Here is a 25,953-nt window from a genome sequence, read left to right as displayed (position 1 = left end):
TGTTGAACTAGAACTTACGAAACTCGCATTACAGAAAAAAAATAGACACCCACAGGATAGGTGCAAAACTATGTGAATGAGAAAATTATATCTCAGACATTATCTTCAAGGTGATCCACAGGCATACAGAGAATTATTGCAGACATCTACTGAAATTTAAATTAGTCAGCTCAATTATGGATAGCAGTATTTCTGCTACGTCAAGGCTTTAGCACTTGAGCCTTGTATTTTAGAAACCTGGCTATATTTAAGCTTCTTTTCTTCTGCACAGGTGCCCAGACTGGTTAGGTTAATGGCAGGCTGGGTGTGTCCAGACATTCTGCAATTGCACCTGTACTCTGTGTCAAAAGATTCCAAGAGCCTGAAAACGAGCTTGCGAGAAGAAATCCAGAAAAAACCTTCTGAAATACATACATGTGTAGAAAGTTAAGTCTCGTGTATAGCAGCTTCTTTACCAGAGACTGTGGAACAAGAAAATCACAGATACTACAAGCTGTTTACAAATATTATGTCCTTGCAAAGGTTTTGCAACTATATATAACAACACAAGCTTTGATCTAGTTGTATTTAATTGACTACATAATTAAAACAGTTCTATACGCCAAAGGTAATTTAAGCACTCATATGTTAGCATAATTTTAAAGAATCTTCTTCCTTTACAATTATATTGCCATATGTTAATATGATGGCTTTTAATAGATTTTTTATTTACATACGTCATAACTGACCCACTGAAAGACCGTATCCTAGTGAAGTAGCATCTGTTCTAAGTTCCCCTGTAGCTAGCAGATTCACAGCAACTATTACTCTAACTTGCAATTTTTTTTTGCATCACCAAGAGCTCAATGCAATTACTTCCTAAGTAATCTCTGCTCTATGCTTCATTCAGTAAAATCTGTTTTATGGATGTTTTAGTGGTGAGCTGAGCTGTAGAAGCTATAATTTGTGAGCTGGATGTGACGTACAGCTTGGCTTCATGATGCCTCGCAGGCACACCATTTATTTATTTTGCTTATTACTGATAACAGTGAGGTGTGTGTTTGAAAGGCCGACACGGCATCTAGCGAGCAGGAGATTCCCCACCCTTGCTGCCTGCCTTGGTTTCCTCCCAGGGCTGGGACAGAAAGTGCGGTGGTTGCAATACACGCAACTCCCAGCCCTGCATAAGCAGCGTCAGCACTGCAAAGGCTACTTAGTTTGGCCACAAACACGTAGGTGATTACTAACTTCTGTTTAAGAGGCAGATTTGCTAGGAATAAGCAGCAAGTTATTTGTTACAGAAAGCAGAACATCTTTTGCTAGCATTGGTAAATTCACAATTAGCTCCTACTCTCCAAACTCTGATTTTCTGAGACCTAAAAACCCTACAGAAATTCAAGCTGAAGACAAGCTACTTTCATGTGATTTATAGTTGGTTCAAATCAAAATGTTTTCAGCTTATTTATTTTTTGAAGTTACAACGGTAGAAGCCATTCTAGCAAAACCAGACATGAGAATGTGTTTGCAGTTTGCATTTTGAAGGGGAAGAGATGGGTACTGGAGTAAGGATGCACTCTCTGTTCAAGGGAACTGTGTGACAAGAAGCAAGTTCAGGGGTTTATTCAGAGATATTCATGGCCATATTTTCTTGTTGTATCTTATGGTAAGGCAGCATGGGACACTTGGGTTCTCAGTTCATGCAGCAACCGCAGATTCTGAGTTCAGCTGGATGCTCCCTTGGTTTGGCTATAGACATTTGAAAACATTTACTTATTACTAAAATGAAAGCTACTGATTTTTTCTTTCTATTTAAAGTGATAATTCCTATACAATATTTTTGCTATCGCTGAATAAGAGACTGTTGAACACATGGATTCTGGTGCAAAAAAATCAAACTCATTTCCTAAAAAAAAAAAAAAAAAAGCTAACATGCTTGCAACATTTTTTAACGATTTACTGTTTCTACTCTTTGTTTCTTAGCTCTTCCTACTCCCAACATTACATTCTATGTTGTTGTTTTTTTTTTCCTGGCTGCAACTTTCCTAAAATATATTGGTTAAACCAAAATGTGGGTCAGATGAGGTTACAGCTCCTCTTTGACTATTACACTCACAATTTCAAGCAGAATCCCAGCACCTATACAGCACTTGTGCCATGTCTGAGGTCCCTAAGAGCTCACCCCTATCATTGTTCTTTCCAAATCCAGGTGTTAGCTTGAGTGACCCTTCCCCCAGCCCAGGGGAAAAATCTGGTCAGGAGCAGCAGGGAAGTAACAAGAGGGACTCACACTCAAGAGTTCTTTTGTGCCACTGCTGACACAACTGGCATTGATGTTTGCATTTGTCTTGATGTGCCTATTGTGTATTAATCTCATCTAACCCTTTTTTTGCATAGGCTACTATTGTAGGGAAATGGTATTATTCAGCTTAGGCTGACATCCTTTCCCCTAAGTCACTTTTTCATAGCTATTTGCATTTACTGTAAGAGGAACAATCACTCTCCCATTTCCCAGGCTCCTGAAAGAGAAACCCCAACAAACTCAAGCCCTGTAGTTCATTAAAATACATGCACCTGCAACAGGATCAACACAGGATGCATCACCTGAACAGATGGTTTTCAGGAAGAAGGGAAGCAGCCTGGTTTGTTTGGTTTGTTTTTTTTTTTTTTAACTACCAATTGAAATGAAAATGTTCAACACCTTTTTTAACCTTCATAAAGGCTGTGTCTCAACTGCTTGAGTAATAATAAGCTGATGCTATAGACTGACCATAAGTTTTCATTGCACATGGCCTTGGCAAGTGGTTCTAAGTAACAGACAGTCTTGAAATTACTGAGTCCATTTGTGCCTTCAATAGCATGAGGACACATGGAAACCAAAGTAAACGAAGTAAAAGTTAATCTTTGAAAGGTTCAGTGAGTATTTACTTAGGTTAATGTATAATTTCTGAGGACAGATGCATTTCATGCAAAAAAATCCACAAAATAATAAAAATACTAATTACAAATGCAAAACCTCACAGATGAATATGCCAATCCAATTCATGTGTAAGAGTAAAGTATTCACTCATATTGCTCTTCTGCTTGCTGAAAAGCAACATCTCACATGCTGTAAAGCAGTGCTTTCACAGCAAGGACATCCCCTACGCAGTGTCTCTGCAGACAGCTGCATCTGCTTTTGCTATGCTTACGTATTTTTAGACAACGATTACACTTGATAAAAGATACCAAGAAAATGTCTAAATAAAAGAGAAAATGTCTAAATAAAATGCCTAATGGTAAAGACTGCACTGAGTGAGACAATGGGACATCAGGAAACACGGACTTCTTATTAGGTTCCCATGTTTGCAAAATAGGAAAATCTCCTTAGAAACACAGTCAGTGCATTTGCTTCTCGCATGAGGCTTTGATTTGGGTTCTTTCGGTACCTGAAGCTTGTTTTTTGACAGCGCCTTTGTTTTGTTTACAGCACATTGCTGGGATACTCCCTTTGATTCAGCCTGACACACGTGACGCTCCGCCAGCTTCTGTTCTGCAGTGCTGCTGCTGCTGCACTAAAAATAGCTTCCGCTTGCTTTGGCTCCACGTCTAATTTATGGAAACTCACAGAAAAAAAGGCCCCTGTTAGTGGGTGAGCGACATACGATTCTACAGCTTGTGCTGTTAATCTCACTCGGCCTCCTGAAATGCATCGCCGACAATTTAAAATTTAAGCCTGCAGTTACTGGTGATTAGGGGGAAAGAAGATAATGCCTAATATATTTAACTTATTTTTAAGGTACTTTAATGATAACTTAACTGAGAATGTCAGGAAGTTGGTATGCTAGGTAAAAATGCTTAAAATTTAGAACAGAAATTTATAAAGGGTTACTAGTGCCTGCACTTGTTTGGGTAAAGTGCTGTAAGGATTTTCTTAATTAGTTTACAAATTACAGTACAATTACAAACCTCCTATTTGCTATAACAGCTTTCAGATGTTCTATACAAACTTCTTCATTGTGCCATAAAAGTAATTACGTAAATATGTCTTTGAAGAGATGCTGATTTTACAAACTTTACCACAAAACCTGACTCTGTCTTAACATTTTGCAACAACATAAATCAGAAATGCATCTTTCTCTGAAAAAAATCAAAGTTTATGTTAAAATTCAAAATCAAAGGAAGTTCAAGAAAGTTGTTATATTTCTTTTTACAAAAGAAGGGGTTTTAATTTTCTAAAGTACAATTTTTTGGATGTTCATTCATAGCACCGTGTCTAGGAGTGTCACCAGTTGAGCTGGAGTTAGTTTCAAAGGAAAACCAAATCAGAAACAGGGATGGCAAAAGTCTGGTATCTGTATTAATGCACTATTTGTTTAACAGCTTAAATCTAAGAAGAGAGCAACACTGAAATAATGAATAAAAATTCCAAAACTGAAAAGGAAGGCCTGTTTTAAAAGTTTTTAGAGTGAGTAATGAAGGCGATAAGGAAATTTGGATTCAGATTTTATTTTAGATAGAACTTTTAAGTTAAGGAAAACTGGCTATCAGCAGCTGAAGCAGAAAGAGATTTCAAGGCTTTATTCTTGTAAAAACTAGCAAATAAACTGGCTGGCTTTGTCCAGAAAGGCTCCCGGCATAAATTTAGCAGTCCGTTTGCAAGCTATCAATTTTAGGATTGGTATCTAAACTGTTATCCAAGTAGGGACATTACTTAGCAACTACCATGGCTAAAAAGGAATTTTCATAAGTCTCAAGAGAGGTTATGAGTTATTGACCAAAAAATTCCAACAGAATCCTGAAACCAGTTTAGGCTGGATACAGTTAGCTGCTTACAAGTTACATGACTAAGTAATGGTCACAGTGAGTCTACATCAGCCTATTTATGTAAAAAATACTGTGCTATGTTACTGTTAGAAGGTCTTTAATTGAACAGACAACTACTGACTTCAATAAATCTTTTTATGCAACCCTTTTTCTTTACATCCTGCCATGGTGAGGAGAGGAAAGGACAAACAAAACCCGTTACATGCATATGTGTTCAGAAAAAGGGTACAGGCTAAGAGAAGAATGAAAAATAACAGCTCTGCAGCAGAGTTTTTGTATGCAACTGTGTGTGATGGAGAGGAAGAAAGCAAGGAAATGGTATGATTTAATGCTTGCAGGAGTGTCATTTTCCTTTTTACCCTAACCATTGAATTCTTTTATTTTCAAGGAGTTCAAAACCAGAGCTCTAAAAGCCTCTTTTTTTCCTTTTTTTTTTTTTTTCCCAATCTGGGGCACATAAACACGAAATTCTGTGTACATTCTTTATTATAAACATGTATTGAAAATCCTTGGTCTATCTCCAACCTCAAATCAGTTTGATAGCATTCAAATCAATGTTTACAGTCTGGCACTTGTTGCCTTTGCAGCCTCAGCTCTGTGCCTTTATGTTGCTGACAGAAGCGTGAAGCATAAAGTCCCACAGCCCTGCACTGCAATTGCTAGAAAGCAAATGAGAGATGGGGTGTAGCTCTGAGGTCCTAAGCTTAGGAGAGGAGAGTGGAGGCAGCCATCCCTTTAACCATCTCACACCCTGCTCTGTTCATCTTCCCTATCAGTGCCAGGATAACAGCATGTGAATACAAAGCTCGGCCCTGCCTTAATATAATTCTGAACATTACATAAGTGCTTGATAAACAAAACAGGCAGCTAGAAATGAGATAACCTAGCCATGTGTATATTCAGCTGACTGCTTACTTAGATACCTAGCTCATATGCTGTGATTATGATAAAGGGCAAGAAAATGGCCATAAATACCAACTGCTAAAGGCATTCTTGGTTCTTTTAGGACAACTTAGTTTTTAACATCATGTGTAGAATAAACTTGTCAACATGTTAAATATGGACAGATTACCCTTTTTATTTCCTTTTCTCTCTCCTGCTTCTAAAGAGTAACGTGGTTGCCAATACAGGAAGCGTTTCAAAACCATTTTCCGGCCTACCCACAGTGACATAGGACAGGTTATATCTTTTACATGCACCTTTAAAAACGTGCTACAAACTAAATGATGCTTCTTGGCTTTGTGAACTGAATTCCAGATAGTAATTATGATGAAAGTTGTCAGATGCTTTATCTAAATATCCCACTACACAAAATATGTGTGCAGTGTCACGAAAGATGCCGGGAAAAACCTCAGACACAATCTCTAATGTATACCTTTCCTGGTCAGGTGAGAAACATTTAAAGCAGTGTCAATTGTATCTGTTGTCTTATTGTTGAATGAAAATAAAAGCATCAGGCTGTGAGAATAAAGGCCATGAAAATAAAAGCAAACTGAACCATCTTCACACAGACAAGCAACTATTCCACAAAGTATGGTTCACGTCAATTAAAAACTTACTTTTTGAAAAGTTTACAAATAACTTAAACCAAAAGCAAGCTGCTTCAGGACAGCAGCTAGAAAAGCCAGAGAAAGGAAAGAAAGAATGCATGGAAAGTGCTGATAAAAAACTCCCAAACAAAATGAAACAAACCAAGAACCCCAAATGAGAGTTTAAACATAAGCTACGCTTCTAGAAATGTTATCTTGGCTGTACTAAAAATATACATCAAAATGCCCACTACTGCTATCTGAAGCGCCCTTCTGTTGGGCCCTCTTCCTTTAGAGCAAACAAAGTCATAGTAATAACTAGCTTTCTTCCAACTTCCCCTGTGAACAAGATCTGGTGGATATAAGCAGTCAACCATTGCCACCAATTCTACAAACTTCCACATTTCTCTAATCCTATTCATTGTCTTGCCTTATAATATTTCTAAGTGGTTTAACAGCACATGCCAGTATTTTTCATAACTCATTAAGAGGGTGGACGTTATTTCTCACCCATCACCATCTCAGGTCAGACAGGAGGCATTGCCCAAAAGTTACACATTTCTCACAAAGTCCAGAAGAAAAAGATGACTCTAATCTTTTATATTCAATATGATTTGATTTGTACTTTCTCAAATATTACAACTTTTTTAGAACCACAAATCATTTTTTGGCTGCTCTACACTAAAAAAAGGGAAGCACATTCTCCCATCTGGCACATGAAGCAGTGTTTTTCATGAAGATGGTTTTCAGGGATTTTTTTTTTTTAATTGACGAATAAATCTAAATTTTTATACGTGTCCCTAACTGATGGAAGGAAATTGCTTGCCATTATATTTATCTTGTAGCTACAAAACATGCCCTGTGGCCATCTGGTAATCTGCTGCAGAGTTGGGGTTGATGAAGCAAAGGGATACAGAGACATGTTTAATGACCTCTCTCCTTTGGGGACAGAGAAAGGTTTATTGACCAATTCTATGCTCAAGCATGGGAAGAAACAGAGACCAAATTTATCTATGCATGACATTTCAAAGGACTGCCATGGCTCATGTAATCACCTGTGTCAGGATGCATAAGGAAGGACCTTTTGAAGTGATCTGCAGTTTTCTCAACTGAGAGAACTCAATTTTTTACTAACTTTGGGATTAAGTGGCGGAGTCCAGCTCTAGAGGGCCAAGGACCACTCCTCAGAACTAAAAAGGCTAGTGGTAGCTATGGTTGTCACCTTGAAATGTAGTCAAGAAACTGGTTGCTGCAGCAGATATGCCAGGCAGGCCTAAGGACTTTAATTTCTCCCAAGTTCCTATATTGTAAGCAGTAAAATAAAAGCAGTAAAATAAAATATACATGGTGGTAGTGTATCATGCTGTGAGATTAAACATAAGACATGGCATATTTGTGAATTACAAATGTTGGCTGGTGCAACTCTGCAAAATGCAATCAGTACTTCCCATAAACAGCTACTGTGGAATTCAAATGTATTACCATTTGTGCTATACCTTTTAGCCCTCAGAAATTATTCTTGTAAAATAACCTCTGAATATCTAGAAATATGTTTGTTTTAGGAGGACTAGCTGCCACACATGCACAGATCAGCCAGTATATGGGCAAAGCCTCCTAACATCAGCTGGAAAATCCACATTAAAAATAGCAAGGATGGTTGAAAATCCAGTGACAACTCTGAGAACTGCTTAAACATGAACCTTAAATAAAGATGTGATTTACACTGGGACTACTCGCTACATGACAAAGAAAACAGTATAAGCCTCACCAGTGGAAAACAAGTTTACGTTAAAAATTGTTATCATTATTAATTGCTTGCCTTTCCAGTTCTATCATATCACAAATAAAATACGCAGATCTTTTTCTAGCAGCTTTCAACTACTAACCAAAGCAACTGTAAGAAAAAACATATTTTAAGATGATGAAGTATTATATATGAAAGTGAACCCCTACACTATTTGTGTTTTTACACCAGAATGGATTCCCCTATAAAAATCAAAGCCACGCAAAAGAGGTTTTTTAAAAGGTCAGATCAAGTAACAGACCTAAAAAAACACAAACAAAAAAGTAAAAAAGACTGAGCCAACTGAAAAAAGGATATTTCTGAACTACAAAATAAAGAAAATAATTTGAACTTTAATGACAAGCTTTTCGATTCTTCTGAAAAGTCCCTTTTCTTTCTGAAAGTCTTCTCTAACTGCAAGGAGATTATGCTGCACTGTCTGCAATAGATGGGACAAACAGAAGAGAGGGGCTGCACTGGCTGCAAGAAGAGAGATTGCAGTGGGGCTGCTCCACCTCTAAGAATGCAAAAAGTCATCCCCACCACAGCCTGTAGGTGGGGGAGATTACTGACTGTGTTTCTCCAAGGCCTTGTCTGCACTAGAATGAGCCTTTCTGGAAAACCCTCTTAGGAAGAGCCCTTGCACCAATGCAGCCATGTTGATTAAGGGTGTGACTCTTTTCATGCTCCTCTTCCAATAAAACCTGAGAGAAAAGGCGAAGCCTTTCTATAAGGCACAGTCCACCCAGGTCTATTGCTTTGCATGCCTAAAATGGACAGATGGCAGATGAAACTGTAATATAATTTAATCAGCAGGAAACTAAACAGCATATATAATCTTAGCAGTCAATCCTACAGAAGGACACTCCATTCAAAAGCTGCCAACTGCACTGTATTTATTAAAAGAAGAGATGTCTTCCTGTATCTATTCTAAATGCAATAGCCACAGATGACAATGCGTTATCAGTTTTAGGGACAGATTATTGCATCTAACAATTCAGAGTCCCAAATTTTCTCCGCAAATCATTCTCCCTGGGCTGCTGAATCACTGGAAATCCATGATAAACAGCTCATGCATGAACTCTTCTAAGTGATACGATGGATATGCTGGCCTGTTGCCTTCACTGATGCTTCTGAAATGCACTCTGAACTAACTACTGAGTAACCTTTTAAAGACAATATTCTTTGGCAAGGTAAATACGTCTGAGTGCTTTCTTATCACCTAGTGTGGCTCCTCTCAAGCATTCTTCATGGAAGACACTCTTTCTATTAAGAGGAGCTTTGAATTTGAACTTTGGATGGCTGTATTATGTTTGTTTTACATAGTCTAAAGCAAATAACCCTCAAAGCCATTACTGGAAAATATCTACATAAATATCTACATTGTTCCCAACAATTCTACAAGCATTAATGTTAGTCATAGACTTACCACATTTAAAAGCTCTTTGGTGTCTGTATTTCTTAATGAACAACTCAGGTTTTGTCTACATTTGGCACACAGTAAAAACCCATTGACTCCTGAACACAGTTTTACTGTTATTACAGATAGGGAAAATGGTTCTTAATGATGTTTGAATTGGTCACATTTTACACAGTGGTCCTTATAAACATTAAAGAAAAACTATGGGCTAATCATTTTCCAACATGGTGTATTTTATCAGATGGACAAAGAGATGAGCTGGTTAGGGAAAAACGTTCCTCAATAATTTTCTAAATTGTCCCCTCCTGTTTAGAGGATCTTGCAACAATCTGTGCATCACAGATTAGAAAAGCTAGTTATGTTGCTTTACTTGTGTTCTTAATTCTAATGTAAATATTTTTCTAAAAACTTGAAAACATCTGCAATATTAAACAAAATTTTAAAATATTTAAATTATAAAGTGGAACTAAAAGATTTTGGCTGCATTCATTTTACTTTCACTAAATCTGATTTATTAGTATTCACATCCTAGTTCTTATAAACTTTCAATTTGCTCTCATCTAAAGCTGTAGTGAAATGGAGCAGAGTTCATTTGATGTGCTGTACAAACAGCATTGAGAAGGACCAGACCTGTATCTGTAGCACACCAAACACTTTCCAGGAAGTACCAAAGCTGTACTGATATTTTCTAGACAGAATAATGATGTCTTTGGCAAAGAGAGGTACCAACGATTATTTCACAGCAATGAGAAGGACAAACTGGTATCTATGACTGCACTGTACTGAAAGAGCCTATGACTCCTCCACAATAACCTTTAATATAAAACATGGTAACAGCTTTTACAAGATCTTAAAGAAGGCACTACCCTTTTGTTTCCACAGAGAGCTAAACTGAAATACATGGATAAAGTATCCAAGGCCAAACCAGGTAATGCATTCCCCAGCAAAGCGACATCTCAAAGCTGTTTTTCCTGATCTAATTTGCCCTTTTGCTTCCACTGTGTAAATAAGGAAGATGAAAGTCATAAGAAACTGAAGTAATGCATAACAGATACCAAAAATCAGCATGATACATGATTACAGCCTACTGTGAGGAGCTCACAAATTGAGGAGAATTCAAACAATAGCACATGTTCTGTGATTTGGACATTGAGAATTCCCCAGACTCCTTTTCCTATGAGTAAGTTATTGAGAAACACTGACATTTGGGCAGTAAAAAACACACCAAGAGAACACTGATTGCCCAATACCACTGCCATGGTAGTTTTCCTAGCTGTAAACCGATTCCCCCTTCATCTCCACTGCTGATTTGTCACAGCTTTTTTAACCAGGGCTAACAACAGGCCATTCACATTACTGTGCATTGTATCACACGATTTCAGATTGATCCTTAGAAAGGCATCTAACTGTATCTCAAGCTACTAAAAAGCAAAATAGAAAGCAACCTGCCATGATTTCCAAAAGACAGCGAGTAGGGGATAAAACCCCAACAAAATAAAACTCAAACAAAAGAAGAGGAATGCTTTCAATTTAGTCCCATTCTTTAAACAGAACAGAATATTACAAATAGAAGAGCCAAAAGATTCTCAAACCCATACACTTTCACTAAGTGGGCTTACCAATAAGCTGGTGTAAAACCAACAAATAAGATCAGTGAAAAAAACAGTTTCCATATAATTTTATCTTACTGTAATCAAGACAACTTACAACAGCAGAACAAAAATCAGCCTTGAGCTTTGTGAACGGAATGCAATGCAACATGGGCACAGTCATTCTAAGAAACCAAAGCCAATTTACTTCTAATTCAATCTCACACAAGAACAGAATGTCATGCAGTGACTTAAAAGGATTTTTGTTTCTAAAATGGCAAAACACTGCTGCTTGTGATATTCTAGGAATATGCACAATACTGGACTGTCATACCTTGTTTCAAAGTCTGCAGAATGTCTTTTGCATTATCTGACTACAGTGTGAAGCTACAGATTTGGCTCTATACCACATCTCAGCACACTCTTCTGAAAGGCATGCCCCTTAAATAATCCATGAAATATTTATGAACTGGAGACTAAACTGTGCAAAATGAGGAACTAAGAAGCAGAACCCCATTTGATGCACCAACTAGGTAGGGGGGAGGAAGGGGAGGAGAAAAAACAGTTTATTTCCAGAGCACTTTTACCTTCTCAAGTTGGTAGGAGATCTGGATACAGAATATTTCTCTGGGGAGAAATATTCTGTATTACCTACACATCTGTAAAACATGCACTGTTGCTCACACAACTGTATATACAGAAAAATATGGAATTTTCACTGCAGAAAACTGCAACCAGTAAGTCACTTCTAGCTCAGAGCACCAAACAAGGTATGCAGATAAGTGAGTCACAGATCTGAATGGATACTTGCAACTCTATTACATTTACCTCAGAGGAGAGATGTGTTGAGAAAGGTCTTGAGTTTAAACACGTGAGCAGCTCCTGGGAAGAAATGTAAAACCCAGTCTGGGGCTCCATCATGAAATAAAAAAGGCAATGACACAAGAAACCCAAATTAACTCTATACGGCGTAAAGAGTATAGATAAATAAAGGGAAATAAATAAAGGGAAGCACCTCTTCTGCATAGCCAGTTGCCCTGGTTGTGCTGTGCACTGTCTCCTGACACAGCCCATGTCACTCAAAACCTTCTGCTGTTGATGGGAAGCATTTTTGTTGCTTTTCTTGTTCTAAGCATGCTGAAAGTTAAGCAATTCCATAGCTTTCCTTTCCTTCCCACTCCTTATTGGTCTCCAGCACACAACAAACAGAAGATTAATTTCAATGTCCTCTCCTATTTTCACTTTGAGAAACAACTAAGATTTGATTATTCCACCTCTTGGCAAGAGAGAAATAAATGAAGAGTCCTCACATTCCTCAGAAATGAACACAAGTGCCTTATCCAACCGGGCACTTGAAGATACAAAAACTTCAGCTGAGGCCATATAATTGGAGAAGAAATGCTTCTTTTACTTGAAAAGGTAGTTTTTTACAGACAAGAAGACTTCACACAAATAAATATTTTAAAGGCTTATGGTTCTAGGAAGTTTGTATCCTGAAGCCAGGTTCTACTTGTTACTTTATTTCTGAGAAGGAGATATGTTACCTACCTACTTTTAAACTATTTAAAAGCAGAAGTGCATATAAATCTTAATCTTTGATTTGTCAATAGCTTGAATATTTATGTACACTGTGCAACATTTGGGAATTTTCAGTATACGTCAATGAGAGTTTCTGATGGATTCTTTTCACTTGAGAATCATGAAGCAAGAATGGATTTACTAAAAAAATGAAAACATCTGTTCTGAAAGAAATGGCCATTTCTCCCCCTTTTCTCCTGCTGGTATGCTTTGTCTCATTACATCAATACATAAAGTAGAAAAGTATGAAATTATTAAAAAAAAGGTCAAAGAAGGATTGGGAATAGTAGGTAGATAAGCCAACATTACATACTCAAGCAGATATCCAAGACACCCCACTGTGACTGACCAAATTGACATATTACCTTCTATCTCAAGAGCCCAGAGGCATATCATAGCAAATGGTCAATCTAGCAAGAATAAAACAACGAACAAACAAAACAGAGTAAAGCAAAGAAACGGATCTGCGGATATTATTAGTAAGTGGAGAGAAAAAAGGGAAATATGTCAGTTACCACATTTAGATCAAGACCACAAGACAGTGTATGCTTGAACAGAGGAAAAGGGCCAATGCAACTGAAGTCCAAACATGATGAATTCTGCTCAGAAGGCTTCCAGTCTGTGTGGAATAACTGTTACACACATATAAGGTGAAAAAGCTCCAGAAAAAAACCCAGCTTTTATGTTTAAATCTCTCCAAAACAGTGTGATAGTAAGACATGACTCTTGACTCCATTTTAAGAGAGAAAATTGATGAAACATCAGCAATTCATAATTTTTCAAGGGTTGGAGAAAGCCACTGACTCCTCTGAAGAAGTCATGATCTATTTCACACGTTTTCATGGACTTCTATAGACAGGGAAATACTGAGTGTTGTGTTTACAGAGTGCTATTCTTGACAATCATTTTTTGTAGTGAGCTTATTCTCTGTTTTGCAGGCAATGAGGACAGTAGCACACCTGGTAAAAGAGAAATTCCTGCCCCAGTACTCTGAGGTCCACACTAAATAGACAACTGCAATCAGTTCCACTAGAGGTAGAATGAAACTGGGACTTTTTACTTGGAAAACTTTTACTATTTTTCCTCTGGGAAAAAGTGTAGTTGTGCTCCTAGCCTACTAGTGCAGATAATACCCATCTTCTGGAACAATGAGGCTAAATGAGACGAAGAAACCTGTCTTGACTGTGAGAAAAACACTTGCTTTAAGCTCAACCACACATGCTGAAGGGTTCAGAAGATCAAATATTTTGGAACTGTCCTTCAATAACTTCCTTTCTAAAGAAATTCACAGAATACCTATATAAAGTTACTTTTTGTTGGATTTTTTTTCTTTGTTGTTATAGGCTTTTTTTCTTTACTTCAGTTGTAGCCTTCTATAAATTTCTGATAACTTCACAGTATCCATACTTATCCCAATTTTACTGTAACTGCCTTTTAGCCAGACTAGCTAATTGCTCAGAATGTAACTGTGTATTTATGCAAGTTCTGAAGATTCACCTGCGCTGTGCTCCTCGTATGGTGTGGAAATAGATGATCTCACTAGCAAAGTTTCTCTTTTGTTGTTTCCAGGATCTCCTGTGGTGGTGATGGTGGTGGGGTTTCCCCCACATCCATTCTGCTCATTTCCATCAGGACATAGGTTAACTTCCCTCGACATTCTGCAGTCTCATACATTTAATATTTGCCTTCATTAAAGAGACATAAGAGACTGCATTCCTGACAAAAAATACTTAGTGCTTTACTACTTTGGCTTTATTTGCGAACCCATATTTATTATCTTTGTCCAACTACAGTCTTCTCTTACGTCTCCCTTTCATCCTCCAAATAGGTATAACTTGTTTACAACTTATGTAAGAATATTCCTACAATAATTTTAAATCATCATATAATCATTCTTTCAACATATTGTATATTATGATGATCTCCCTAACAGAGGTACAGAATCGTGCATTTAATAAGTAAGTTAACCAATTTCTATGAATAAGCTGTAACAGAGATCTCACCTTTGTAATTTCTACATGATATAATTTGCTGATTATTACTTTGGGAGTACTATCAGGTCAAAAACCTAAATTTTGCCTGTGCTTGTTGGCACTGACAGGAAGTGATGTGCACTCTGCACCACAACCTGCTCTGGAGAACCTCTCACCTTGACGTCAGACCCTACAAACATCAGCTGCCTACAAACCAGGGAAGGAAAGAGGTGACTAACCAGTGCATAACAAAAGGTGAAGCAAAACAAAAGAAACTCAAAACCCCAAAAAATAAACAGAAAGACTTTCATATAGTTAAGAGAAAATGAAACTCAGGAAAAACTAGTGACTACATTTGACCTCTTTTCTTTGAACAAAAGTAACAATGCTGATGTAATGAACTATAGTTTACTATGATTACTTCAGTTCTGTAGAATGTAGCAAAATGTTTGTTCATTAGCATCTGTCTCTTAGACAAAGCTTTTCAAAGCAGAATCCAGTATGTTTGTGGTGAAAATCTAGTTTATGGCAAACTTGCTGGAAAAAAGGTTTCTAAGATCCTGACAAGGTAGGGTAATAGGACAACCAACTGCAGAGAGGTTGAAAATAAAAGTCATACTAGACAAAGAAGCTTACTTCTACATTCCCTAAACAGAATAAACCCCAGCAGCAACAGTGCTCCTTAACACTCTACTGCTCTTTAAAAAACTATTTTTTAAAAATGGCTATAGTAGTGTTGGCAATTATAGGTCTGACACAGTTGTGACAGTAAATAAGTGGAGACCAAGTAATTACATCCATGCTCACTATTTAACTTCTTCACACTGCATTTGGAGAGAAACTTAATGAAGAATAATTATTCAAAATCTGTACCACTGGACTTTCAGGATGCTAACATCCAGAATGCAGATCTTCCCACCCCAAACACATTTTTCTAAACCAGAAGAAAGGTAGTGAAGGCTTCTTAAACACAGATAAAAAATAGCAAGGAGGCAAAGACACGGAACCAAGAAGTGCAGTAGCAGGCTTTTGTCAGAAAAATGCACTTAAAGGTTACATTTTGATATTCAGTCCAATTTATTTCTGAAATAAAGTATGTGAAAAACAAAAAACCCACTCCCAATCCCCTGCAATGGTCAGGAAAGGAAACCAAAACAGAGAGTTTTTCTCAGAAAACACATACAAATGATTTCAAGGTTCACCTTTTCCTGCATTAGCACTTGGGTGTGAAAACTGCTTAAATTAATGTCTTTTGTTTGATTACAAATAGAGGAATTGTCAGGGGAGTACTGAAATGAGGAAAAACTAATTTTTGAACAAATTCTAGAACAAATGAACTTTCAAAAATTTTATTCTGGAAGACAATTATTTGGTCTATCCATTAAACAGAAGTCTACTGGTACTACTGGTAGTAAATATCTTATAGATATTTACTTTTCCACTGCTTAATTTAGGCTCAATTTAAACTTTATGTAAAACCCCACAATATAACAAACATTTCTAATTAAATCAGAAAGAATACTTTTACAACAGACATAACTGAAACAGTTTCTCTAAAGTCAAATAAACTTTTTAGAAATTCTGGCAGTATCACTGTTGTCTTGTATTAAAATGAACAAAATTAGCTTTAACTTAATTATGAGAAGTAGAGAGACACCCTTGAACTGCTTAGTCTCTCAGTTTGATGTGCTTTAAAATTGGGATTACAACCAGACTGACAAATACAGTGACTCTATTTTGGTTTAGTCTGAGGTGTAAAATTTATTTTTCAAGCATAGGTGCTTAGTCTTTACACTTTTCCAGCACGGTATAAACTGTATTTTATTTTCTTATTTCCAAACTTCTGCATTCCACCATCTTTCTTTTTCCAAATCTGTTGATGCAGTGTTAATTTAGAAAAACACCACCACCCAAACCCCTGGCTTCTTGTAGATCCTAATATAAACACGGCTGTGTACATATATTAGTGCAGAGAAGCCTGTGTATGCAGAGTCTGGCCAGTCAGTAGTTCCTTAAGGAAGAAATATGACTCCTGGCCTTTCTTTATCCTGTCATGCGAAACTATCTACTTGAAAAAAGAAAAGCTGACCATCTCTAAGTGGAAAAATGCATGTGGCATTTAAGCAAAGACAAACCCCAAGTGTAAATAATTTTACAGTATCCTGTATAATCTGCCATTAAATTTTCTTTCTTTTTTAAGCATTCAACTTACAGTTATTATACAGCTGTTATAACAAATTTATTCCATAAACAAGCATTTCACCGTAGTTTAGGTTTAAGATAACAGAATATAGAACACATTTTTCTCTAGAGCACGGTAAAAAAAAATCCCACAGAAAAAAATCTAAAATACATTTGTGTTACATAATGATAAGCTTATTAATAAGATAATGTATTCTTTAACCAACTAATCTCTGCCACCAAGAACATGTACACATTTGGCAATAAATTGTAAATTACCAGATTCAACTAAGCTCTGTATCAATTGACATAAGCTGGAGAAGTGGAATACATATAAGTGACTCTCGACATTCCCTGCAATATAATGAAGCTGGCTTTGGTCATAGTTTACTCTTTCTCCCACGCATACACTGGAAGAGTCCTAAACCAAGAACAACATATAAATAACACCACAACTGACAGAATGACCTAAAACTTCCTTCTGAAATCTACTCATAAATCCTGCATGCAGATTCTAGATAACCAACATCGTCAGTTTTATTTCATTTTAAGACATTTTGAGATGCTGATGTTGTACAATGATTCACAATCAGGATTTCTGGAGTTAAGCTGTATCAGCATGTTTACTGTAAGCGATGCTTAGTTTTACTCTTTCTTTGATTTTCCAGTAGGGAATACAGAGGTTTTAAGGTTCTCTGTATTGGTAGTTATCTGTACTCTAGATGAGACATAAATTTTCAGGGCAACTTTCAAAGTCTGCTTATTAACTTTGTTATTTTCCATTCCTATGTTTTAATGAGACCATGTGTTATTTTTAACATGCAAAATTCAAACAAAATGTCCCTCAGTGAAGTCCAGTCCTACAGAGAAGCCTTCTTTTCCTGCTGCTCAGTATCCCAGATTCTGGCCATTTTTGCCTGTCACACTGGCCCACTGTGCCAGTTCACTGACTCAGCCCTGTACCAGTACCTATTCATGTCTGTCCTCACTGCTGTCCTCATTGATGCAAAATAAACACAGTCTTTTCTCTTTTAGCAATAAATGCAACAAAACGCTTTGTTTTTGCTATAAAGGATATTGATGCCTTAAGAGCATACACATTGAGGGTGATGCTGAGTGTCTTAATTCTTTAGCAGACTTTTCTTTGGGCTATAAAAGTGTGTACTGCACATACAGTTACACAAGCCTGCAGTTTACCTCTGCAGAAGGGACATGGAAAAAAATATTTCCAAATTAAATACAGGATGCCAATACAGAAAACTAAATGCAGATAAGCTCAGCTGAGAGACCTACTTGTAATCCTCCAATTCACTTAATGGATCAGCTGAGTTGCTGTGTTGCACCAACATATCCTGCACCTATTATTACCCTGCGCGTGCAAACAGGCAGGAAAAAATTAAGAAAACCATTCATGAGGTGTTCAGGAAAAACTGAAATATTTGTTGACTAGGGAGGAAAGAACTGTTTCCTCAACAGAGTAAAGCCAGCTTTGTTGTATTTTTTAAAGGAAACTAAAAATGTCTAATAAAACATCTTAAAAAGAGCCAAAGTGTACTTTCATGCACCTGTCGTAACTTTGTCTTTAGACTTTAATACTCTTTTAAATTGAGATTAACGAATATTTTATATTTTTCTGCTTTACATTTTCAACTTTTTGCAAGTTCTAAAACTGCAGAAAACAGACCCAGTCATACACAGAGAAGCATGTGGGAAAATGTATGGTTTAAATTTATGTTTGTGCAGTGCATCTAGGCCTGCTCAAAGGCTCTGTCAATGGTTATTAGCTAATAAGAAAAAGTATTTGTCACATTGATTTTTAAAAGGCAGAGGTCCTGTGTTTATAAACCATCGTCTCTCGCATAATTTTTTATTTGAGAAGTATTATTGTCTTCTCTAGGTAGGGAAGGCATTTATGAACTGAAGTGGCTAAAACTGGCAGGTACCTGCCCATATGCCATTCTGCCTATTTGTGAATGGTATTTTCATATGCTTCATCCTCCAAACTGAAAATACAAAGACATTTTGGGGGTTTCTGCAGCTGTTTTTTTTTTTTTTTCAAATTTTTGTACTTAAAACTACTAGTATTATAACATCATGGTCACATTTTGATTACCAAAATTAAGGTAGAATTGGTAGAGTCTAATGATTTTTTTTTTTCCATAAGTGAGGCCAAAAAGGGGAACAGCATCAACAAAAAATCACAGTAACACGTGAAAAGGTTATTTCATAGAATTCCCAGTGCATATTTTAAGAAACCACAATTCTGCCTCTCAAGAGTGTGGTCTATTAGTCAGTAAACAGTGAAAAATGTAAGCGTTACACACTGCAGAATGACTTTTGTCCTATCTGGCAACTACCTCTGTTTAGAAGACTCATCAGAAAGGCCACAGTAATTACTCTCTAAATATAACCTCTCTTTTTTTCTACCATTAAATAACAATTTACTGGTTGGTACGGTTTATAGTTTAAACCAGGTAAGTGGAGAAAATCTGTTCATGAATTCAGCAGTAAAATTTGTTTCTAACTTAAGTAATGAATTTTTAAGGTTTGAAAGTGATACTTCACGTGAGATCTTAAGAAGAATCCCATCATCACAGTGAGTTTTTTATATGTAAAGCAGAACAGAATTTCAGATGGAAAAAAAATCATATTATGGTTTCCTGTATTATCATAAAAATTTAGTTCTTAAAATCTAGTTACATGAAACATTTAGAATGAATTCTTTTTCTCATTTTTCTAAGTATTTGCCCTATATTTAAATAAGCAGTTAGAAAGTTTAAAAAGAATCACTGCTTTTAAAAATAATATTCTCTAGATGATCATAACAGTAACAATAAAACCACCACCACCACAAATAATAATAATAATAATAATAATAATAATAATAATAATAATAATAATAATAATAGTGTTTAGCCTAATTTATCATACATTCATACACATTTACTTCAGAACCTTTCATGAAGAAAGAATATATCAATACACCAGACTGCAGTGCCACACTACATAAAAGAAGCAGATAACACCAAGGCAGCTTGGAATTTAGGGATATCTATGTCCATACTAGCAACTAAATCTTATGTCTAGAAGAGCGCAAGGAAAGTCAGAAACACGCTTGGTTTCAAGAAGAGCTGTTCTTGAAAAAAAAATTACCTATTTTCTCACATCAAGAACTGAATCTGTTGACAACACAGAGAACTTTTTTTTCAATTACTCCGCCTAACACTAAGATAGATGCCTCAGAAATTGGCCAAAAGCCTTCTCCAAGACAGAATAACTGCAAAGAAAAATAACATAAGGTGTGTCTTTTCTATGTATACTAGTTCAAATATAAAATCAATTTTCTTTGGCCAGACTTACACCCCTTGTGTTTACTTTCCTGAGAACTTGCATAATCAATTTTTATTAACCTAAATGTTCGCATAGAGACCAATATAGGCCTTCACTACTAAGTATATCAGAAGTGGTGTATCTTATCATGGAAAGAAGGCTGTTAGACAAACTGGTATAAGGTACTGGCTGAGGGCAGGGTTCTCTTAAGTCCTTGGTCTTCTTCCTATACTGAGGAACTCAGTGAGCCGAAGTACAACTCTTCCAGCCAGGGCCACCCTAACACATACATGATGTTATTTCACGTCAATGCAATGGGACAAAATTCAACTCTGGAAACTTCCAATAAACTTGAGAGTAGTTATTTTTTTCCTAACGATGTCTTTTGCAAACTGTGTGTGACCTAAAAAGAGAATCAGATGTTCTGCTTTTGTCTTTTTTCTCCCCTTTCCAAAGTGCCTAGTTCTGCTTGTCTACTCTTCTGCTCTAATACTATCACCTTTCCCTGACAATGTCTAGGCACTGTAAGTATCCCCACACCTTTTTTCTGATCACTGCAACTAATTTTACCAAGTCAACTGAATAACTTACAGTGGAGTAACCAAAACTAAGTTAACTCAATGCTTATTTTACTGAAACAAGGTACAGACACCACCAGACTGGGGGTGCCTGATATCCCCCAAGGATGGGGGGGTTCTATAAAGGTTTTCAACGGCACTGCTGTCTCTGGGCACATGTGTTTGATTTCCAAGGAAAAGTAACTTCAGTGGCTTATATGGGATTGCTAGAGTAGCCACCAATTAGCACACGGTACAGTTTGCAGTGAAGAGAGGTGGCTTATCCTACAGAAACCACTTCACCTGCATTAGAGTGAAGTCAATCAACTCACATGTGTTAACACCAAACAGGTAGTTACTACATATAACTCTACCTCTTGGTATGCTATTAGTTAAAAAGAAATTTTATATCTCTTCATTGCCACATAAATTAATTTACTTAAATTTATGAAGTTTGTAAAGACACATAATCTACTCACCAACTTTTTCTTGTGGGTCATTTTTTTAATTGAAGGCCATCATACCTGAACTTTTATTTCACAGAATCACAGAACAGGCTGAGTTGGAAGGGAACCATCCCCAGCAGTCACACAGTTTGAAAATATTGTTAAAACGCTTCTTGAACTCTGTCAGGCTTGGTGCTGTGACCACTTCCCTTGAGAGCCTGTTCAAGTGTCCAGCCACCCTCTGGGTGAAGAACCTTTTTCTCATATCCAACCTAAACCTTCCCTGACACAACTTCAGGCCATTCCCTCAGGTCCTGTCACTGGTCACCACACAGAAGAGATCAGTGCCTGCCCCTCCTCTTCTCCTGACAAGGAAGTTGTAGACTGCAATGAGATCTCCCCTCAGTGTCCTCTTCTCCAGGTTGAACAGACCAAGTGACCTCAGCCACTCCTCACACATCTTCCCCTCAAGGCTCTTCACCATCTTCATTGCCCTCCTTTGAACACTCTCTAAGAGCTTAATATCTTTCTTATATTGCGGATCTGTTCTACATTTAAAGAAGTTTGCTTTGCAGTTCCCTTCCATGGATACAATAGAATTTGTGCACTCAGTAACTAATATGACGAAACAGAAATATTAAAAATGGAGTTGTACTTATTTTATGGGAAACTCTTTACCTTTTAAGACACTGTCCTAGAATCACAAGAAATTTTTTAATTAATATATTTTTGTCTATTGCTTATGTACTAGTCAGTTCCATGTCAAGACAGCACTAAATCACAATATGAAGACCCCCTATGGACCTAGAATTTGTTGAATTTAAAGTATATGAATATAGACAAAAATCACAGTTAAAACAGAATTCAAAGTAAGTTAGATGTAAGATTTATCATCATAAACCCTGATGAAATCTGAGTAAGTCAAATGGGGACACTACTAAATCAAATCAACTTTTCAAATTAAGTATCAGTTTTTGAGATTAAACTTGAAACGTAACTTGAAAGAAATATTAAACCAGAAGACAGGGAAAACAATAACCTGCCAGCTTTAAGATATTAATCTTGAAGAAATATATGAAGGTCATTAAGGCAATAAGATGTTTGATAGCCATGCAATACTTCCCCCTCCAAGAGTTACATAAATGTCTTTGTAGCTAGTGATAAAGAACAATTCTGATCTTTGCTAGCCCTTGGCTTGGTCATAGATTCGTATTTATTACAATTATCACATGACACACCAACATGATGTGTGCACTAAGTGTATTCCTTAACAACGAAAGAAGTGCAGATACACGGAGACTCATGTAAGAATATTAAAATGATCTGACAAGCAGGCCCTCGTTCTCATTCCCGTGAAGGAACAGTGCCCTAGTAATTTAAGAGGGCATTGTAGATCAAGGAAAATCAACTTTCAGGCATAATGTAAATAAAATATTTGCCTCTGTGTCTTTCTACTACTTCTGATTCCAGTAAAATATTTCTCCCACAGTAATAAAGAAAATTAGGTTAAGTTTTAAAAATACAGAAGCTCTGTACCGTAGCCAAATTAAACTATTCCAAAATACACTGTATTTGTAACTCATTTAACAGTCAGCAAGTTTGGCCGCTGACATTATAATTTGCTAATAATGCTTTTTAGTATTTTAGTCAGCCACCCAACTTGTGGTCCAATGATTTTTTAAAACATGTTGGGATTTTTTGGGGTTTGTTTTGGTTTTTTTTTAAGCAGAGAAATAAGTGGTGACCTACCAACAGTGTTCTTCCTTCACTACCAAGTAAAAGATTAGGATTTAGCTGATGGCGTGGGATGCTTTCTCCTAAGGCCAGTGTAATGGAAACATTGCAGATGTTTCAAAATCCCACAGTAAGCATCTGTGTCAGCATTACACTCCTCTTTCCTCCTTTACCAGTTAAAGATGACCATAGAAAGGTTGTGAGAAAAATGCCACCAGCTCCTGCAGAGCCACAAAGATAGCACCCTCATCCTCAGTATTTTCTAAGTGTACAAAAGAATTTGTAAGTAGGTATCAGAACTGTATTTCTAATCCAGCCTCACAAGCTCTGCCAGCTATGAGATGGATGTGACCCCACCAACCTGAAAAAGGTTCATCCAATGCTAGCACAAAAATGTTCTTCCGGGTAAAGTAACTACTGTTGTTGTGCAGTATATAAAACATAGATGCAGCAAAACCACAGCAACTTTTAAAACTCCTTTTCATTGCCTCTATTAGTGTCATATTTATTTTCAAGGAATGATGGAGGGGCAGATAAAAGTAGGGTGTATTTTTAGCAACTATCTTTCTATTAAGATGACACTTGACTGTTTTAAATCGTTAATACCTGTGAGGAAAAGGCTGTTTAATCAGATCAATGACACACCTTGTTCCAGAGTTTCAAGTGTCTGCTCTAACACTGAAAGTGTGCAAACATTGGTAGGTCACTTAGCTGTTACATTTTCAGGTAAATCATGAAAGGAAAAGCACAGATACACTCAAGGAATATTTAAGTATCAAATGCTACTTCATAAAGGGCCTTGAACATGAAGAATTATGCAAAGATTGTATTTACTATTATAAAAAATAATCTCAGAATAAATCAAAATCAAGACAGTGGAAGATGTAGAGGGAAGAGGCATAGAAAAAAGCCCTAATAAACTTCCCCTAGCCTTCTAGGAAAAAAGGTAGTAGGATACAGTTTTATGTTTCAGGACAGTGGACTTAATCCTAGATATATTTTTTATCCCCATTTCTGTTTTGGTTTTGGACATAACATGAGATTTAACATTCTCCTTGTCAAAGGCTGTAGAGAGGCATAATTTTTTTTTTAAAGGAAAATCACACTACCATTATTGTTGTAATTCAGTGTCTTCCTTGTTTTTTCTGATCCTTTCAGCACCATTTTAAAAAGCAGGATTGGGAGACACATTGACTGTTACTGATCAGTGAAGTAAGTTTTACTTTAATTTATTTCAAATATGTGTCATTACTTTATTTCCTTGGTCGGATGACTTATTTTAGTCTATTAATAGATATCACAAAACAGTCAGTCTGCACTTTTCAGCAAGCACAGCTCAGATCTGTATGATGGTGGTGGTGGTGGGTGAGGGCAGAGGGGAAACACACTGATCACATTTTAGGACAACTGTCTAATTTTATCTGTGTACAACCACAGTTTTAACTTCTAACCACTTCAGTCTGTGAGCAAATGCCCAAGTTTTGGTAAATTCAGTCCACTGAGGTCAAATGAGTTCCTTCATGCACATACCTAATTTTCCCTCACTTCCATGTGCTGATGAATCATTTTTTCCCAAAAATGGTCTGGAAAGGGGGAAAATAAACTATGACCCGCAACACCGAAATTCCCCACTGTGACAGAAGCGCGACAAGTCCTTTAGTGACATGGACCGTTTCCTCTGCTTCAGGCTCAGCACCAAGAGCAGAGAGAACAGAAAAGCAAAACACTGAGTGCTAGAACAGACCTGTGGCATTGCTGCTGACCATACTGCCAATTAGACAAATCATAACACACTCGAGTGTGTTCTCTGAAAACCCGAAATCACATAGTAACTGTAAGAGTATGTATTTTTGCAATAGCAGTTCATATGAAATGTATATTTTTAGTCAAAGTCTAATTCAGACTTATGTGGCTACTGAGGACAGTTGAGTTTGTAGCCCTGCAATGTTAATATACTCTTTTTGATTACTACGTTTTCATCAATGTACTACGTATTTATGATTTGCACCTTCACAATCTACTACATATCTCTTGTCAGAACATTTCTGAGCAGACTGAAGCTGTTTACAGATTTTGTCTGTGTTACACACACATGTACCGCTTCACCTGTTGTATGTGAAGGACAGAATACCATCTTTAATGAAATACTGCTTATATTTTTTTCCTCCTAGAAAATATATTAGTTGTGCAGGTATGCATCTGGTTACATAAAAATATCAGAGGTTCTTACGGAATGTGAAAAGACAGAGTAATTTCAGTACTGTCTGGGTCTCAGAATTTTAAACAATGTATTTTCCTTATATTGGCTCTACATTTTCTAAACTTAATAGTTTCAACTGAAATTATTTTATATAAATTTATTTTGAGTGGAATAAAGATACTTAAGTTATTTAATGTGATTTTTTCATACTCATCTTTATTAGCTGAAATATCTGAGGCAGCACATTTAGTTGTATAATAACGGCAAACTATGGTGAAACAATTTTGCTACACATGCTCTGCTTATACAGAGAATGAAAACATTGACTGCTGCATTGCAAAACTCCTGAATCTTGATGATATAAATGTATTTTCTAACTTGTTACAGGTGATCACTTTCTTGCTTCTAAATTTCATAAAAGGAAATACTTACTACTGTGCACAGTCGATCAGCTGATATTCGTTTGACCTCTCGAAGCATGCCTTTACGCCTTCATCATCCCAGAGCTTTTTTGCATGTTCAAAGAATTCCTGAAAATTAGAAATGCAACAAATAAGAGAACAACTCTCCACTTTTTTCAATCCCCAATCTATATGTTCTCCCCCAACCTTCATGCTTTATACTTTTTCAGAAGGATAGATTACATCCTTACAGAAGAAAAGGCATCAGCATTTATTAGCAAAATCGCAGTAAAATATACCAAACAATTACTGCTGAGTTTCCGGTACATGATATATAATGAAGACTGCCTTCAAAATTCATGCCACTTCATATATAAAATTTACTGTAAGTACAAAAGCTACCTAGAAACACGTTCACTTAATTTTTAACAGAATTTATGCTTCTGTCAT

General features: G+C 36.6%; 1 protein-coding gene across 2 annotated transcripts in view; it reads right to left on the bottom strand.

Annotated features, from left to right (window-relative positions):
* Positions 1 to 25,953, bottom strand: part of GNAL (G protein subunit alpha L) — a 117,310-nt gene that overhangs the window by 30,872 nt on the left and 60,485 nt on the right. For both annotated transcript variants that reach the window (XM_008925562.4, XM_018081797.2), the window contains one exon: positions 25,535 to 25,632. In XM_008925562.4, coding sequence (XP_008923810.1) covers positions 25,535 to 25,632 — 98 coding nt within the window. The remainder of the gene's footprint in view (positions 1 to 25,534; positions 25,633 to 25,953) is intronic.

This window comes from Manacus vitellinus, unplaced genomic scaffold (genome assembly GCF_001715985.3).
Source record: "Manacus vitellinus isolate BGI_N305 unplaced genomic scaffold, ASM171598v3 scaffold_1_pilon, whole genome shotgun sequence".
Classification (NCBI taxonomy): Eukaryota; Metazoa; Chordata; class Aves; order Passeriformes; family Pipridae; genus Manacus; species Manacus vitellinus.
This window is presented reverse-complemented; position numbering and strand designations above follow the sequence as displayed.